At 42.4% G+C, this 16,866-nt stretch overlaps 1 protein-coding gene across 2 annotated transcripts; it reads left to right on the top strand.

The window, feature by feature from the left end:
- The first annotated feature begins 397 nt into the window (after positions 1 to 397).
- On the top strand, positions 398 to 15,935 carry pdcd6ip (programmed cell death 6 interacting protein). Of its 2 annotated transcripts, none has more exons than XM_056399553.1 (18): positions 398 to 704; positions 3,505 to 3,559; positions 3,650 to 3,719; positions 4,597 to 4,724; positions 5,466 to 5,619; positions 6,737 to 6,837; positions 8,303 to 8,434; positions 8,629 to 8,851; positions 9,985 to 10,108; positions 10,579 to 10,756; positions 11,904 to 12,015; positions 12,116 to 12,285; positions 12,720 to 12,968; positions 13,257 to 13,391; positions 13,568 to 13,662; positions 13,866 to 13,974; positions 14,077 to 14,294; positions 14,799 to 15,935. In XM_056399553.1, the coding sequence occupies exons 1-18, from the start codon at positions 499 to 501 to the stop codon at positions 15,004 to 15,006; spliced, it is 2,667 nt and encodes an 888-aa protein (XP_056255528.1). In that variant the 5' UTR covers positions 398 to 498; the 3' UTR covers positions 15,007 to 15,935. The 2 variants fall into 2 exon arrangements, with proteins under 2 accessions (XP_056255528.1, XP_056255529.1); XM_056399554.1 differs by having other exon boundaries at positions 8,318 to 8,434.
- The last annotated feature ends 931 nt before the right edge of the window (positions 15,936 to 16,866 follow it).

Consider the following 16,866-nt stretch of genomic DNA (forward strand, 5'->3'; position numbering starts at 1 on the left):
TGTATTAAGTTTAGTTAGTTAAATGCTCTGTTTAATTTTGAACACTTTGGATCTCTCAATGGGGAATATTGTATTGGTGCATATTGATAAATTATTTGTTTTCAGTCAAATTACCCCACACCAAACCAGGTACCATGCAATATTCTGTCACGGGAATAATTGTACACATTACACAAAGATGGGGAGAAGTGGGGGGAATATAGGGACCCAACAGCTCGATTTTGCTATAGGACTCCCGGGTAGCTTAATCCTGCCATGGTGTCCCGTCGTAGAGATAAAAGACTGTGGCTGTGAGCAAATAAAGCTCATTTTCTTTCAGCGTAGTTATTTTCCATTAAAACGGTAGTGATTCTGCGCGGTGCGCCACACCGTTTCCCATGACGTAATTTGACGTTCCCTGTGAGAATCCAGGAAGTGGGTTGCTCGCTGTTGTTTGTGTTCGTTGTTCGCTAATCGTCTCTGTCTTTCTGATTTGATACAGCGCTTTTACGGGCCGAAATGGCAACGTTTATTTCAGTCCCGTTAAAGAAGTCCTCTGAAGCGGATCTGGTGAAACCGCTGTCGAAATTTGTAACGGCCACATACTCAGCCGGCGAGGAGCAAGGGGAGTATGTCCGCGCCGTGGAGGAGTTGAACAAGCTTCGCAAAAACGCGCTGGGGAGGCCGCTGGACAAACATGAGAGCTCACTGGAGATCCTTCTCAGGTAGAAAACCCTCCTTTTATAACACACCCGAACTAGCTTTCATTTAACTTACACCCAACTTTCTTACCTGTGGCAGTGAGCTTGCTCAGTCATCGCCGCACCCAGATGTGTTAGCTTTTAGTTGCTAACTTGGGAGCTAAAGTTAGTCGGGCTAATATGCTAGGAGGCATTTCTCACCAAAATAACTGACTCATATGCTATTCCTTCCAAGTTTCACTGAGGGCAGAACACATACTTGACTTGTTACCTTGTGTAACTGAACTGTCAAATAGGTAAAATAAGAAATTAGCCATTTAGGCGAAGCTAGGTATTGATCTTAGCTATGAAAGGACTCAAAGAAAACTGGTTTACTTGACTATTAGAATTTGCTTCAGCTTAAACATTATTTTGTCCCCAAACGCAGAGTAGTTTAAATATTAACAGAGACTGCAGTTGTTGAAAATAAGATATGTATGTGTTTGGTCATAGACATGTTCAAACTCCTCAGCACACTTTTAGAGTAGCCATGTATCTACACAGCATCAGTGAGAAAGTTCAGCTCTCCTGACAGATGTCAGTCACCTTTAGGTCTACCTGCAGCCCATGCCATCACTCCGTCCTCCACCACCAGCCACATGAATAGACGTCAACAGTGAGGCAGGCGTGATATCAGCAAGGGGAGATTAACATGATAACTCTCCGTACAGGTGTGAGTATGAGATCAGAAGAGAGGAAAGGCATGCTACACAGAAGGCCTATATATACACTTTACCAGTGGATTTTATGTTTTGAATAGGATATCTGGACATATATAACATAGAAAATACACATATACACAAAATATAAAGAGCAAAAGAGTGTCACAGTGCTAAGCATTTTGCATAAAGGAACTGTCAGGAGAAAGATGTATGTGACTGAAACAAACTTCCTCTATGTCCCATGCTCCACGTAGAGGAAGGCTGTCAGTAACCACTATCATACTGTTATATAAATATGCAGACTTATAATTGTTTAATGACAGGAAAGGACAGAGAGGTCTTGGCTACATATATTATCATGTATAAAACTTACCACTATTAGGTGATGCAAAATTAACCAACATGCTCCATTCCTATGTGAAATATAGAAGCAGACTTTGACCTTTCTCATCTCAGTCTTTGTTCTTTATTACTCATAAGTTATTCAATGCATGGGGCTTGTAGAGATTACGCAAGATGCCAGGAATGCACTTGCAGGTTGCCGGTCTTCCACTTTTCTCCACAGTCAGTTACTTTTAAGCTTCAGTGCCAAATAGAATTACCTTATATTTGCCAAGATTAGGCTCTTGAAAGTTTATTTCAGCACAAGGTGCTGAGTGTAAAGCACTGACAGGTCGAATGTAGGGAAAATTGGAGTAATGCAAGACATTCAGTTTCCTTTAGCATGATATGTTGTCTGCAATGCTTTTCTGGGACAAACTACCTGTGATATCATAAGTTGATGGTGTGGTTGATGGTAATGACTGCTGTTTCAGTTTATGTTTGGGATGCACTTATCCAATACACTGATTCGGTATTGGCTTCAGTTTGCATCCCTGGTTTATGTTAGTAGTTTGTAAAACAGTATTTGAGAGGGACATTGACAGAAATTCTAAAAAGAAAAGAAAAGACCTGTACTGTGTGAAAAGAGGAAATTTCTCACAGGATCTGAAAGTTTTTCCCACTCTTTTAATCTCTTCCTACAACTCTTCCTATAACTACCTGACTCATGAGTTAACTGTCATTAGCTTACAAATATATAGAGATTTTGAAAGGTGTTTAGTGTAAGATGTGGGGCCTGTGGGATAGTCGATGCTTGGTCTTGACTTATTAGAGACGAGCTTGAAGCTAGCATGTCTGTGCAGAAATGGCTGCCATTGCTGAGTGTTAGCATTGTCATTCCTTGGCTCTGTGCACATGTCGTCTGTTAGCAATGTGCCAGGTAGCCAGGGCAACGGGGCCTATCCCTTTCACAGGCAAGCAGACATACAACTATTGTGTCACTGTGGTGACCATTGTTTTGTTTAGGACGTTTCAGTCAACTAGAAGGGCACACCTCATCTCAGCTTTCCTCTCTCTCTCTCTATGTGTGTGTGTGTGTGTGTGTGTGTGTGTGTGTGTGTGTGTTGCCTCGTCTATCTGATTGCAAAAACATAAGGAAGATAAACTTTGTTTATGTATATTCTTGCACTCCAGTCTTTCTCGGCACAGGAAAAACAGGGTGGATGAACTTGTACTAGGGGATTCCCTAACTGGCCTCTCCGCATGTTGTCATTCCTAATAATAGACCATTCACACATCACTGACAGGGACACTGATAAGATGAAGAGCTGAGGAGCAGTCATGGACTCTGTATATCTATGTGTGTGTGTGTGTGTGTGTGTGGTGTGTGTGTGTGTGTGTGTGTGTGTGTGTGTGTGTGTGTGTGTGTGTGTGTGTAATGGCACTGCAGCGTGCTTGCCTGTCCTGATATTTTTTCCTGACTCATTGTCAAGTGTCTCTGAAATGGCAGAGCTTCCTCAAACCACAGAGGTGCAGTTATGTAATAATAATAATCATTACCCCCTAACCTAGTTTCTCAATTGTTGCTTACTGTACAGTTGAATCTCTTTTTTTCCCTTTTTGCTCTTTTTTTTTGCTTAACTTTAACAAACCAAACGAAAGTTCACTAATAATCTAGAATATAGACATTTCTGTCTTTCCAATAAAAACCATGACATACAAAACAAATGTACTGTATTGTAGTATTTTAGCGACACGATTAAAAAACATGGTTTAAACCTGTAATTTCTTTCTTTTTACAGATACTATGACCAGCTCTGTGCTGTTGAGCCCAAGTTTCCCTTCTCTGAAAACCAGGTAATTGCTTTGACAGCAGACATGATTGTGGGTTAGACGTAGTTTCCAGACAGAAAAACTTTAACACAGAGCCTTTCTCTGTTTCTGCAGCTCTGCTTAACTTTCACATGGAAGGATGCCTTTGATAAAGGATCGCTGTTTGGGGGCTCAGTCAAGCTCGGTAAGTGCAGCCTCTTAACAAGTCCATTTGTGTCCGTGGATGAATATCTGTGCATGTAACTGTGAGTGCACAGGGATGCAGTTAGCTGCAGAAGGAGGAAATGATATGACAAGAGTTAAAGTCAATATAGGGCTTTGCCCTGGAGGTACATATCTGTCATACGTTCTCTAAATCGATTTGTCTCTTTCTATCTGTCTCTCTCTTTCACACGCGTCAATAAATAAATCCTGTTTTACTTTGCATCCAGAAACAGCCCTGACAAGTTGTTGTGAAGGGTTTAAATGAAAAAATAGCCACTGAAGTATGTGTAAGAGAGAGAAAGACATTACACAGGTCTGCATGTGTTGTAAAGTGTGTGTCAGGGCCACATACTAACAGGTCTTCAAAACAAAATAGAAAAAATGAAAAAAGAACTTTAAAGAGTCAATGTGAAATGAAAGCAATGAGAGCGGGAAAAAATCCTCTGGTTCTTAAGATTGCTCTTTGTTGCAGTCCACACTTCACATTTATTCTGTTCACGCTTGAATCTTTTGTCCTCTGTGGTGAATTGTGGGAGCTCATGACTATGGGATTCTTTCCAGTTTAATCTGGGCAAGAAAATGTAGAATGAAGCAATACAAATGTTGGTTGGAGAAAATGCCAACCCCACACAAACAGCTGTGTCAACCGAACAGAAAGAAGTCGATACCCGAAAAGTAACATGAAAGATGCATGTCACTCTGTGCTCTGTTTAACAATCACTTTCTAGCTGTGAAAAGAAGTTGAAATTGATCTTAATGTCTCAAACTCTGTGGAATATTTGCCACTGTGCTATGAAAGTGCATTCAGTAATTCAAGTTGTCCCTGAAAATAACCACAAAGTTTTTTTGCGTTGCAGCTTTGGCCAGTTTGGGTTACGAGAAGACATGTGTGTTGTTCAACGCAGCAGCACTGGCCAGTCAGATCGCCTCAGAGCAGAACCTGGACAACGATGAGGGACTGAAGGCTGCGGCCAAATACTATCAGGTGGGCGTACCACCACATATTTATATAGTTATGTGTACAACATGGTTTAAATGCTAGGTGGAAATAACTGTATGAAATATCAGTGTTATATGTCTGGTCAGATATGGGGAGGTGAGCTGCAGAGATATGATGCTCAGTCAGATGTAATGACTGTAATGAATATAATTTTGTGGCTGTACTCCTCATTTGGTTTGGGTGACAAACAAGAAAAACACCTGAGATATGTAAGGGCAAGTAAAATGCGTCATCATTTATTCTATGTCTGTAAATATCAGCACATGGGAATATACTTTAAAAAATGATTTTCATGCAATTTTGACATGTTTTACTAATCAAAATAAACTCCATACCTGTGACCCAGCATGAGCATGCGAGAGACCTGCAGGACTTACAAATTTATCTTAAATTTGCAGGCAGTGGCCTTTTGTGAAACATGATGCAGCCACCATCTGTGATCTGTGTGTGTAAGCAGTGCTAGAAAATTGTTTTTGTGAAACGGGCCACTATCACGTAAAGGTAGCTGAGTGGAGAAAAGCGTGGCATGAATTCAGATCATATGCGGTGGGTGCGACGGAGCTGAAACACGATGCATTAAGCAATCATTCAGTAGAAAGTGGGGGTTAGTTATGTCCAGCAAGGACAGCTGGGGCTGATTTTGAAAATAAAAATTCAAGTTATGTGAGTTTCAGTTGTGGCACTTATGTCTCATTTGTGCTTCTTTTTATTTATGTCTCTATCCAGCTGGCCAGCGGAGCGTTTGGTCACATTAAGGACACAGTGCTGTCTGCGCTGAACAGGGAGCCCACCATGGACATCTCCCCTGAGACTGTAGGCACCCTGAGCCTCATCATGCTGGCCCAGGCCCAGGAGGTCTTCTTCCTCAAAGCTACTTCAGGTATCAAAAGACAAAACACGCTAGTTGTTCAAGCGAGCACTGGCTTCACATACAGACTGTAACATTATAAACTAGTGCAAGGACTCCAAGAGCTTTTCAGCGCAGCATTATTATAATTTATCTATTTTTCCCTTATCTGTTTCCTGTCACTTAGATACTCAGAAAAAGGGGCCATTTTTATGTCTTCGCCCCGGCAACAGCCATGGCCGGAGGCATAATGCTTTCATGTTTGATTTCTGTCCATCTGTAGATACATACAGTACATACATACAGCCTTCCTTTTTTTGACACGATACACTAAATAGCTTTTATTGAATTCCTTCAAAGTCTTCTCTACATATATAATGAGCCTGAACAGACATTTATGTAAACTGCAACTTGACTGTTTGGGGGAGGAATACAACCGCGATGCGGAAATTCTAGATAAGTCCCAGCTCTTAGTTTTGAAAAGTGCATCACACACAAAGGACCACTAATTAGTCTGTTCCTCAGTAATGTGTCTGAAAAGTTTCAGTGTTTAGGGACACTGGCATCAAACATCCACCAGTCTTGCTGATGTAAAGGAAGCAGAGTAGTTGTACTTTAAATAAATAGCATCATTAATTACACACTCATGATTTTTTTTTGCCTAAGAGTAATTTCTAGCAATGGCAGCAGACAGTGATGTGGGCTGCACACTGCCTCTGTCCCAGTTATGTCTTGGGAGTTGCTTATGAGAGTTTTTAAGCACAACACTTTCGAAAGTTACATCATAAAATAAGCTCCCATTTAATAAAAATAAAATAAAATAAAAATAAAAAGTATATTTTTGCTGAGAGGGATGACTTTGGTGTAAATGAGTTTTTACACTTTGTAAGATGTAAAGGCAATTTCATCAAGGAGATGTATTAACACTGTTGTTAAATGGATGAAATGCACAAGAGATGACTCTGAAAACCACTTGGAGAATCTCTGCTGTTATATAACATCTAATGTGAGTGAATGTATGACTGAATGTCAGTAATCAGTTTGATCATTATGCAAAGTATGGTTTGCAAGAACACAACTTGTTATCTCGACTGTGTTTTGATATGTACTCTTTGCTGGTTGACTTAAAAGTGGCTTGTTCAACCAACAGATAAGATGAAAGATGCTGTCATCGCAAAGCTGGCCAATCAGGCAGCGGATTTCTATGGTGACGCCTTCAAGCAATGCCAGTACAAAGACAACCTTCCCAAGGTATGTGAAGGACACACATACAGTCACACACTAACCTAAAAACTGCTCAGGTTTAACACAAAAACAACAAGAAACACATTCACAGTCAGCCATATGCTCATTGTAGTGGAGATGAATACAGAGCTTGGATTCTGCATGGTGTGGCATCCGTATGGTGTGCGCGTGAGATTGTGTGTATTGTTTTGTATGTGTGAGTTTATGGGGAAAAAAAGATTCGAAGCGTGCTGCTCAGGTTGTGTGACTATCCAAATTATAATCTCTCTATTCTCATTGTACCATTTCCGTCCTGTTTTCACTCTGATTGGTTGGTTACTACTTAAATTGCAGTTTGACCTGTATTCATTCTGATTGGTTTCTCACCATCTAATCATGGGCATCTCAAGTACTTGCTGTCTGTCTAAAACCTGCACACACACGCTCACACCCTCACACAGCAGATTTTGATATTTTCAGGTGAATGAAATTAAACTAAAGTGAAAAGCATGAAATAAGTCATTTGCACCAGCTTTTCACAAGTTAAAAATTACACTTATGCATATATGAACAAAACAAAGTCATAACTACATTAACAATAGATTGTTGAGTAAGTTTAATATATCTCTTGACCCCTAAATGATGTTACAGCTCGTGGTGCTACAATGAGAACAGCTGATTGCTTTTAATTCGACGGTACTGTAGATGTTTCCCAGCAGCAGATTTCGACATTACTAAGGTCTTTACTATCTAGACATCCAGTTTTAATGGTGCAACCCTAACTGAAACTAGCTAATAGGAAGAGTAGTTACCAAGAGCATTGGAAGAGCTGTACGAACAAAATAATCTAATCCTGGTCGTACATTCTCGTTGTATGTACTCTGTCATGAAGCATTTAGTTCTCCTCAGTAACAGCTCTACACACATTAGCTTGTAGTTTTTGAGTGTTTAGAATGAAGACGTCACTTTTTTTTGTCTACACAGGAAACAAGGTCAGAGACATTGATCGAAATCTGAAAAGCAGCATGTCTGTTCTCCCTGAATGGCGCACACACACACACACACACACACACTCATGGCTGTGGGACGTTTGATGAGGGTGTAGCAGCTTTTGCTGAAAGGTTAAACACTCATGGCCTGTTCTGTTTTCTCTCTCGTCTTCCTTTCTTTCTGCATCCCTTGTGGTGGTGGTGTTGGCACTGGTTGTATGTGCGTGTGTGTGTGCGTTTGCATTGTGTCTTGCACTCCTCTGACTGCTTGTGCCTGTTTGTGATTGGCTTTCGTGATGTCATTTGTTATTTGACTTTGCTGGTGTGCATTTGCCATTTTGTGGTTTGCCTTGCCATTGTGTGTGTGTGTGTGTGTGTGTGTGTGTGTTTGTGTGTGTGTGTGTGTGTGTGTGTTGTTTGTTTGTGTGTGTGTGTGTATATATATATATATATATCTGTTGGCGTGCCTGTGTGTTGCTCTGTGGTTGCCTCTCCCTGGTCAGTATTTTTATTTTCAGGAAGTGTTGCCGGTGCTGGCGGCCAAGCACTGCATCATGCAGGCCAACGCCGAGCTGCACCAGAGCGTCCTGGCCAAGCAGAAGAAGCGCTTCGGAGAGGAGATTGCTCGCTTGCAGGTACACAACTTTTGCATAACTTTATTGTATTGTCCCACTCGTGGATACACTCAACATATCATGTGTTGTATTTTCAGATGATGTTGCAACTCATTAATCATAATTTGGATGAATTCTGTGTATACTTCAAAAGTAAAAAACTCATGAAGCATATTTGTTTTCCTCAATTTCGTCTCCTCTGTTAATCAACTCAGCACGCAGCAGAGCTGGTGAAGACAGTGGCCTCTCGTTACGACGAGTATGTGAGCGTTAAGGACCTGAGTGACAAGATTAACCGAGCCCTGGCTGCAGCCAAAAAAGACAACGACTTTATATACCATGACCGCGTTCCTGAAGTCAAGGATCTGGAGCATATCGGCAAGGCAGCGCTGGTCAAAGCCACTGCCATCACACCTCCACTCAGCCAGAAATTCACAGGTACGACACACAGACACTTAACACAGTTCCCCGTTGTCACGATAGACTGACTCACCTGGAGAGACATAAAACAAAGTATTTACATCTGAGTATAAGAGACAAAGGAAAGTGTTTTCCCAGACACACAGGTTGTGTCAGAGTCCTTATCATTTTTTTGATCCAGTTAACATGGGAGGTTTTAAAGAAATAGTCTGACGTTAATTCACTGACTTGTCAAGAGTTAGATGTCTTCGCTGCCTGTGAGCTTTAGAGGTGCTGGCAGGTGGACGTTGTTAAGTCTCAGAGAGAGCCACACTTGTCTTTCTACAAAGCTAAGATAACTGACTCGCTGCTAGCTGTGCTGGAGTGGTATTGATTTTCTCATCTTAACTCTTGCTTAAAAACAGAAGATAATCATATGTCCCGAAATGTCAAACTGTTGCTTTAACGTCACCAGTGCAGTGCCTGTTCAACATGTCTATTGGTAGGGGCTGCTTTCATGGCCTGTGTTAATCCAGCATGTAGGTTTTCTTGAGAGCAACATCCAATCAACTTCACGCTCAACACTGTACTTCCTGAGCAATACACCCTGCAGTCTGTGTGTTCAGTCGGTGTTACTGCTGAAGTTGTCTGCTCTGATAGTGTTTGAGTGACGGCTAGAAAGAGGCGCAGAGTCGCAGTTGAGTGGCGCCTTTCCTCAACTTAATACCAGCAAAGTTTGAGGTCGATGAGATGAGCAGTTGTTGAGAAAATAGACAAGACAGACGGACATTTGTCCATCTGTACGTGGATATCTGTGATCATTTGTTATAACACGCTTCAGCCAGCATTCATGCTGCCCAATCAATGGTCATTTAAGCAACATAGTATGCCAGTGCCATAATGTCAAATAGGCATGTTGTGTGTGTATGTGTGACATTTCACATTCCCATGATTCACCGTTGTTTATGGTGAGAAGACAGTTTTTTCTACCAGGATATTGTAAAAACAACCTGTGAGTTGAGACTTCCCAAATTCCCATTTGAAAGACATAACACAGCAGCCTCTCACTTCATGGCTGCCATTTAAGTTGCTAACCCTTTTTATTTTAGCATAATCCCATCCAAACTCACACAGGCTTGTGTTTATCTAAGCGATTGTTATTTCCTCTTCAGACTTGTTTGAGAAGATGGTTCCCATGGCGGTGCAGCAGTCCATGAGCATTTACAGCCAGAGGAAGGCTGAGACCGTTAACAGACTGGTGGGATCGATGAGAGAGGCCACCAATCTCTGCAACGGGTACATTATCCTATGTCTGTATGAGTAGCTCTGCTTGTGCATGTCAGTGTGCAGGTATATTTGTGTAATTTACTTAAATGAGTATGTCCATGAGTGTCTCCATGCATGGATGGGTTTATTAAAAATTCATAACATAATGGTGCACCAGGTGCCACTCAGATGTTGACGAAAGTACTTGTGTTTTTATTGTAGTACCCTAAATAACCGTCGAGCGTTTTTGTCAAACTAATTGAAGATACTATTAATTGATTTAATTAATAATAAGCATTTTATGAAATTAAAATAGTTACATATCTTATTTTTTTTATATGAAAATTCTCTCTCTAAAAACAAGTCAAGACTCAAATTGAACTTTGTTTAAGCTTTGTCTTCTTTTTTTTTTTTTTTATATAACTGTGACCTGGTGACAAGACACAGGCTGATGTTTGAGAAACCATAATATCCACTGATGATGTGTAACTGTCCATCAGGGTGTTGGCGTCCCTGAACCTACCAGCTGCTCTGGAGGATCTGTCAGGAGACTCTATCCCACAATCCATTGCTGAGAAAGCCAGATCCATTGTGCAGCAGGGAGGACTGCAGAGCATTGAGCAGCTAATCAAAGACCTGCCTGAGCTTCTGACTCGCAACAGAGAGATCCTGGATGAGGTTGGTGTCAGCGCCAAATAGAAACACACTGAATCATACATGTGTTACTACACCACTTGCCAGCAATCTAACCTCTCACCTTACTGCTTATCATAATCCTAAATCCATTTTAAAAAGTAAAGAAGGCACATTTAGAAGTACAACCACTTCAACAGCTTGTTTGTCATATGCCTTTGGTTTCTTGACAAAGTAGCATATGAATCTAATGATGTAGAACAGCTGACTTGGACTTCCTGAATGTTGGACTTTTCTACCACCACTACCAGAAGAACACATGAATACTAAAAACTCATAATTGTTCCTAATGGCGGAAATCCCAGATCAGGATCATTACTGAAATCTAATCCACTGATCTTTGGGCCAAGGACTGGCTGTCCACCAGCTTCAGCCAAACCATTTATTAGACAGCTTACTAACAAATAAACAGACGGGAGGAAAAACACAAAACATAAAACACAATCTGCTTCCAAGTTTTCTGGCAGAGTTGAAAAGTCCTAATTTCCCCCAAAAAGTAGGCAGTTCTGTTGTAGACAATAACTCCAAATGAAAAATAAAAAACAGAAAAGTACATTTCTGCTGGCCAAAATGCAGACTGTATATTGTTTATTTATTTGTTTAAAATGCAAACTCTAAGCATGATTTTTACCTTTTTAAAAGACACGTAAGCTGTGCTGAAACAATTTATCGATTAGTTGATCGATAGAAAACTGTCAAAACCGTCAATTTTTGATAATTTTGTCATAATCTTTAGGTTGTTTATCGAGAAACTAAACTAAACATTTGCTGATTTAAGGTTCTTAAATGTAAGTCTGTTGTTGTTCCTCTGTCTTTCATTGGGTGCTTGAGTTCTAGACCTTGTTTTCTGACATTTTTTGGACAAAACAATTAACTGATATATCAGAACAATTAATCGATAATGACATGCCTTACATGAATGTATGTGCTGTATTGTTGACAAAAGATCGCTGAGTAATTATACAATGAATTCCAAAGTAGTCCTTAAAAGTCAGTACTTATGCACATCGACCCATGGCCCAAGCTATAAATGAGTAATGAAGGCCTAGTCATCAGATCATTTAATGTGTGTGTTGTTAAGACATTTATATTTCCTGCGTGCACTCAGTATGTTTGTGTTTTTGTCCGTCAGTCTCTGAAGATGCTGGACGATGAAGAAACAACAGACAATGAGCTGAGAACCAAGTTCAACCAGCGCTGGAACAGAACCCCTTCTGGAGACCTGTATAAGCCCCTTCGTGCAGGTACACACACAGTTTGCTTTTTTACATATTTTGTGAGTGTGTTTCCATTCCATGTTGCCCTTGGTCCTCATCTGTCCCCTTTCTCTCTTCTCTTGCCCAGAGGGTACTAACTTCCGCAACATCTTGGACAAGGCTGTACAGGCCGACCAGGTGGTGAGAGACCGCTACGGCTCCCACTGTGACATGATCGCCCTGCTGTGTAAACCGGAGAACGAGCTCAATGCTGCTATCCCTTCTGCCAACCCGACGAAAACACTGCAGGGCAGCGAGGTCTGTCTGCCTGTATTTTTGTCTTCATATCTTTGTTTGAGTGGCCAGTTTATGTAAAACTACACTTCTTATTGCTGTCTTCCACCTTATCCCAAGATATTTAGTGTGCCACATAAACACGCAGTAGAAACTTGCTGTACACAAACACCCAGTGGACATTGTGTACTTTATGGCTCTTTCCCTGCTCCCCACAGTAGCCCCATTTTTCATTTTGTTTGCTGACTTTGCATTGTGTTCCACTAGGGAACTTAAAGAACTAAGCAAGCAGAACTGGGAAAGAGTGAAGAAGTGCATGTCTCAAGCAACACTGCATCCATGCTAAAGTGAAAAACAAAAAGGTGGTGAGGTGTGCTGTAGCCTGCAGTCATCATTACAAGGGTGAGAGGTCAGTAATGTAAGGTAGTGTACTGAAAGTTATGTTGCCTTCGCTCCAGGTTGTGAACGTGCTGCGCTCCCAGCTTGCCCAGCTGGATGAGATGAAGAAGGAGAGGGAGACTCTGGAGGGAGAGATCAAGGCCGTCACCTTTGATATGTCTACCGCCTTCCTGACGGCGCTCGCCCAGGACGGGGCCATTAACGAGGAGCAGCTGTCACTCTCCCAGCTCGACCAGTTGTACGGTGCCTACAACCAGAGGGTACAGGCCACCCTCCGCACACAGGAAGAGCTGCTGGGACAAGTTCAGGTATATAAACCCGACACGAGGTGGCCTGGTGTTGAAGAGACACGTGTTACTGGAATCAAGAACATTACCTGTATCAAACAGAAAAACATGCGTGCAAACGTTTCTAACAGCAGATGCAGATAAAATCCAAAGAGTGATTGAAACCCAGTTTCCCCCCTTGAATGATGCCCTTGTGTGTGAAGAAAATTTATAGTTCGCTGTGTATAAATCTACTTAGTTTCTAAGAAGTTTCAGAGGTTTACCTCCTCAGTCTGTGATCTTTCTTTTCAACCTGTGATCACCTTCCAGACGTCCCACCAGGAGTTCAGCAGTCTGAAGCAGTCCAACACGGAGGCCAACCAGAGGGAGGAGGTTCTGAAGAAGCTGGCTTCAGCCCACGACAGCTACGTTGAGATCAGCAGCAACCTGCGCGAAGGCACCAAGGTACTCGCTCAGCACAACACACCGGCACACATGAGCCTCAGCAGGGATGAACTGTACTGCAGTAATGCATATCTTGCCAGAAACGTTCCACTTTTATTTGTTTTGTGTGTGTGTGTTTCACGGTGGTTTGCAAGCCAGGTGATTTATTTTTGTCCCCTTTCTTTCTCCTTCCTCAGTTCTACAACGACTTGACAGAAATCCTGCTTAAGTTCCAGAACAAATGCAGTGACATTGTTTTCGCTCGTAAGACGGAGCGGGATGAACTCCTTAAGTACGTACTTGTCTGTTTTGTTGGGTTAAGTTTAGGGTTTTTATTTTTTTTATTCTATTGGTTTGTGTGACAGTTGTATGAGCTGGTTAGGTTGAGGGCACCTGACCAGCTGGAGCAGATGAGAGTTAAGGCATCCTAAATGCATGACCACAAAGGAGACAAGTGTACAGGTGATGTTTGTAATGTTTCACTCCTTGTCTCAGGGAGCTGCAGCAGAGCATCGCCCGAGAGCCCAGCGCTCCAAACTTCAGCGTTCCCGCCTATCAGAGCACCCCTGCTGCCGGCCCAACCCCTGCACCCAGGACTGTATTTGTAAGCAGTAACTCACGAAGCCAAACACTGAATACCACAGAACATTATAAAAGGCAGATGGTTGTATATCGATCTGTCTTCCTCCTCCTCTCTGCCTTCCAGGCTCAGCAGCCTCAGCAGCCTCAACAAGCTCAGCAGCAGCCCCCGGCAAAGCCACAGCCCCCAGCCAGGCCTCCTCCTCCCGCCTTCACCCCTCAGGCAGCCTCCACACCTCCCACCAACACACCACCGACTGGCCCTCCCACCAGCAACCCACCGCCTGTGGCCCCACCCTCACAGGCGCAGGGACCACCTTACCCCAGTTACCAGGGCTACCCAGGGTGAGTTTTCCATCACAACATCCCGATTTCAGAATACATTTTGACTTGTATAACTCTTTGTATTGATGTCGGGATGGAGTGGGATCGTTCCTGATCGCCGCTTCCATTTTTAGTCTTGTTTTCAGTTGCCAAAATACCTGCATTCCTTAAGCTAAGAGGCTAATCTCTCTTAGCTCTTCAAATGCTTGCAAAGAGCAATGTAGAAAACATTCAGGCTTCTCACTTTTATCCAATGCTGATCGTCTCTTTCACCCATTAAAATGACAAATGTCACTGGTGGCAGGTTATATTAGCTGTACCTAATGAATGTTAATTTTGTAAATGAATACTTTGTGTTTGTTGGCGAACAAGACCAACAAAGTGGTGACCTCCCTCTAGAGAACTGGCCCCACTGATCACATCATGTCACTTTAATGTGAATCCTCCAGTTGAATGTTTATGCATATCATTTGCATAGTTCACCGGCCAGATCTCCAGTATTTCTCTTTTGTGGTGTCTATGCAGGTACTTCCAGATGCCTATGGGCTACAACCCCTATGCTTATGGTCAGTACAACATGCCCAACATGCCCAGCATGCCCAACATGCCCTACATGCCCTACCAGGCGACTCCAGGACAGGGAGGATACCCAGGAGCCCCTCCTGCCGGACAGCCCTACCCTGGCTACCCCCAGCAACCACCACAGCAGCAGCCCTACTACCCTCAGCAATAACTCTCCTCTCTGTCCCCTCATTCCTCTTCTCACACGTTAACACCAAATAAAAAACTACCCCCAGCAATAACACTTTATCTCCTTCAGCTCCTTTTCTTCTCATCTTTTGTGTTTTTTTCTCACCATCAGCAGCTGTAGAAACCCCAGTGAACGGCAACTCAGAGCTGCTTTGCACTTCTCCCTGGAACCAATTATTACTTAGCGATACTTTATTTCATCTTTCACCAAGGTTTTTCTTCTCTATTCCATCTCATGTTTTCTGGGCACTTTCCCTAAAGTATCTCAACTTTCATCAAAGCACTAACCCCTTCCTCTTGCCTCTAAGATTATTTTTTATGTGCCCATTTTCTAATGATTTTGTTAATTGTTTAATTTAAACTCTAACTGGTTTTCATTAATAACTGACTCTTTGTCTGGGCTGGACTGCTGTACATCACTCATGGAGGCACACATAATCCCAGGATGGCTCTCTGTCTCCTGGTTTGAGAGTGTGTGTTGGGTGGGTGGATGGGTGGTCATTACGAGTCATGCCACTGATGGGAGAGCGCAGCCACATCTTCACTCCCCCCACCCACTCAATGCCCAGTGCTTCTATATCAACTATATTCCTATTTTTGTAATGAATACTCGCTGATGTATAAACCTATAAAAACGAATGGCCTGTAGGTTTTCTAATGTAGATGATGACTGTTGAGAGTCCTGCTCTCTTTCGCTCTTTTCTCTCTCATCCAGGGATTGTGGGTATATTTCTGTGTTACAATCAGAGGCTGTACAAGTGGCAGAAATGGTTCTATTATATAAATATATGTATAAATAAGACTCTGTATGTGGTTAACTGAGACACTCTGTGCACTTCACTCTCATGCTCTTTGTGTTTATTTTTATTCCTCAGCTCTAATGTGATTAAAAACAACAACTGCCAGCCAAAATTGGTCTGTATTTAAATGCTAGATGTCATGTTTGTGTTTGTATGTTTGTATGTTTGTATGTATTCCTGTTGCTATCAAACTGTGGAGGTTTGTAAAGCAGCCAGAAGAGGGCAGTCCTGCAGCTCACAGTGGGAGTAGCAGCCCAGCAGCACTTCACCTGCCATTGTTGCTCCTCTCAGCCAATCAGGGACGGAGTTGTTCCATCCGACTAATCGGACGCCTTTTGACCTCCTGAGCATTTGGGGCAGATCCCATTTAGATGACATGCAAATTACGTTCCAGTGAGGTCGTGATCTCATCCAATCATATTTCCCCGCAGGTGATTTCTCCACAGACAGATTTCATCCCCAGATATTTATTCAGTGTCAGGAGACGCTAATGATTTCACATATTTCCTCCCTGTGTGTGTGTATGCGTGTGTGTGTGGCAGGAAGGCAGATGGCAGCGCAGTGTGATGTCTGGAAGGATGCATGGAGATGTTGGCAGAGAGCTGCTGGTCCCCTGCCTGCATCCATCACTCCACCTCTCTCCATTTTCCTCTCTCCGTCTAATCTGTCTTTTCGAGTTCCTATCAGCCCAACTCTTTAAGAAAAGATCCACCATATTTCACTTCATTTTCCCTCAGCACTCTCCCATTTTTTGTTTTTCTTCCTATCACACTCTTCATCATATTTTCTTCTGCTCCTAAGCTTTTTTTTTCTGTAAACCACCTGTCTTTTTATATCCTCAGCTGTTCTCTTCTCCATTTTTCCCCTCTCCCCTGGCTCATCTGTTTTTGCTTACCATTCATCTGTCCTTGCCGTCCAAGCCGCAAATCGTTGGCAGTGAGTTGTCTTCACTGGTCAGTATCTCTTGGCTCATACATGTCTCATAACATCACGTCAGTCCCTCTGTGTGTGTGTGTGTGTGTGTGAGAGTGAGAGTGAGAGAG

Source organism: Seriola aureovittata, chromosome 16, assembly GCF_021018895.1.
Source record: "Seriola aureovittata isolate HTS-2021-v1 ecotype China chromosome 16, ASM2101889v1, whole genome shotgun sequence".
Lineage (NCBI taxonomy): Eukaryota > Metazoa > Chordata > Actinopteri > Carangiformes > Carangidae > Seriola > Seriola aureovittata.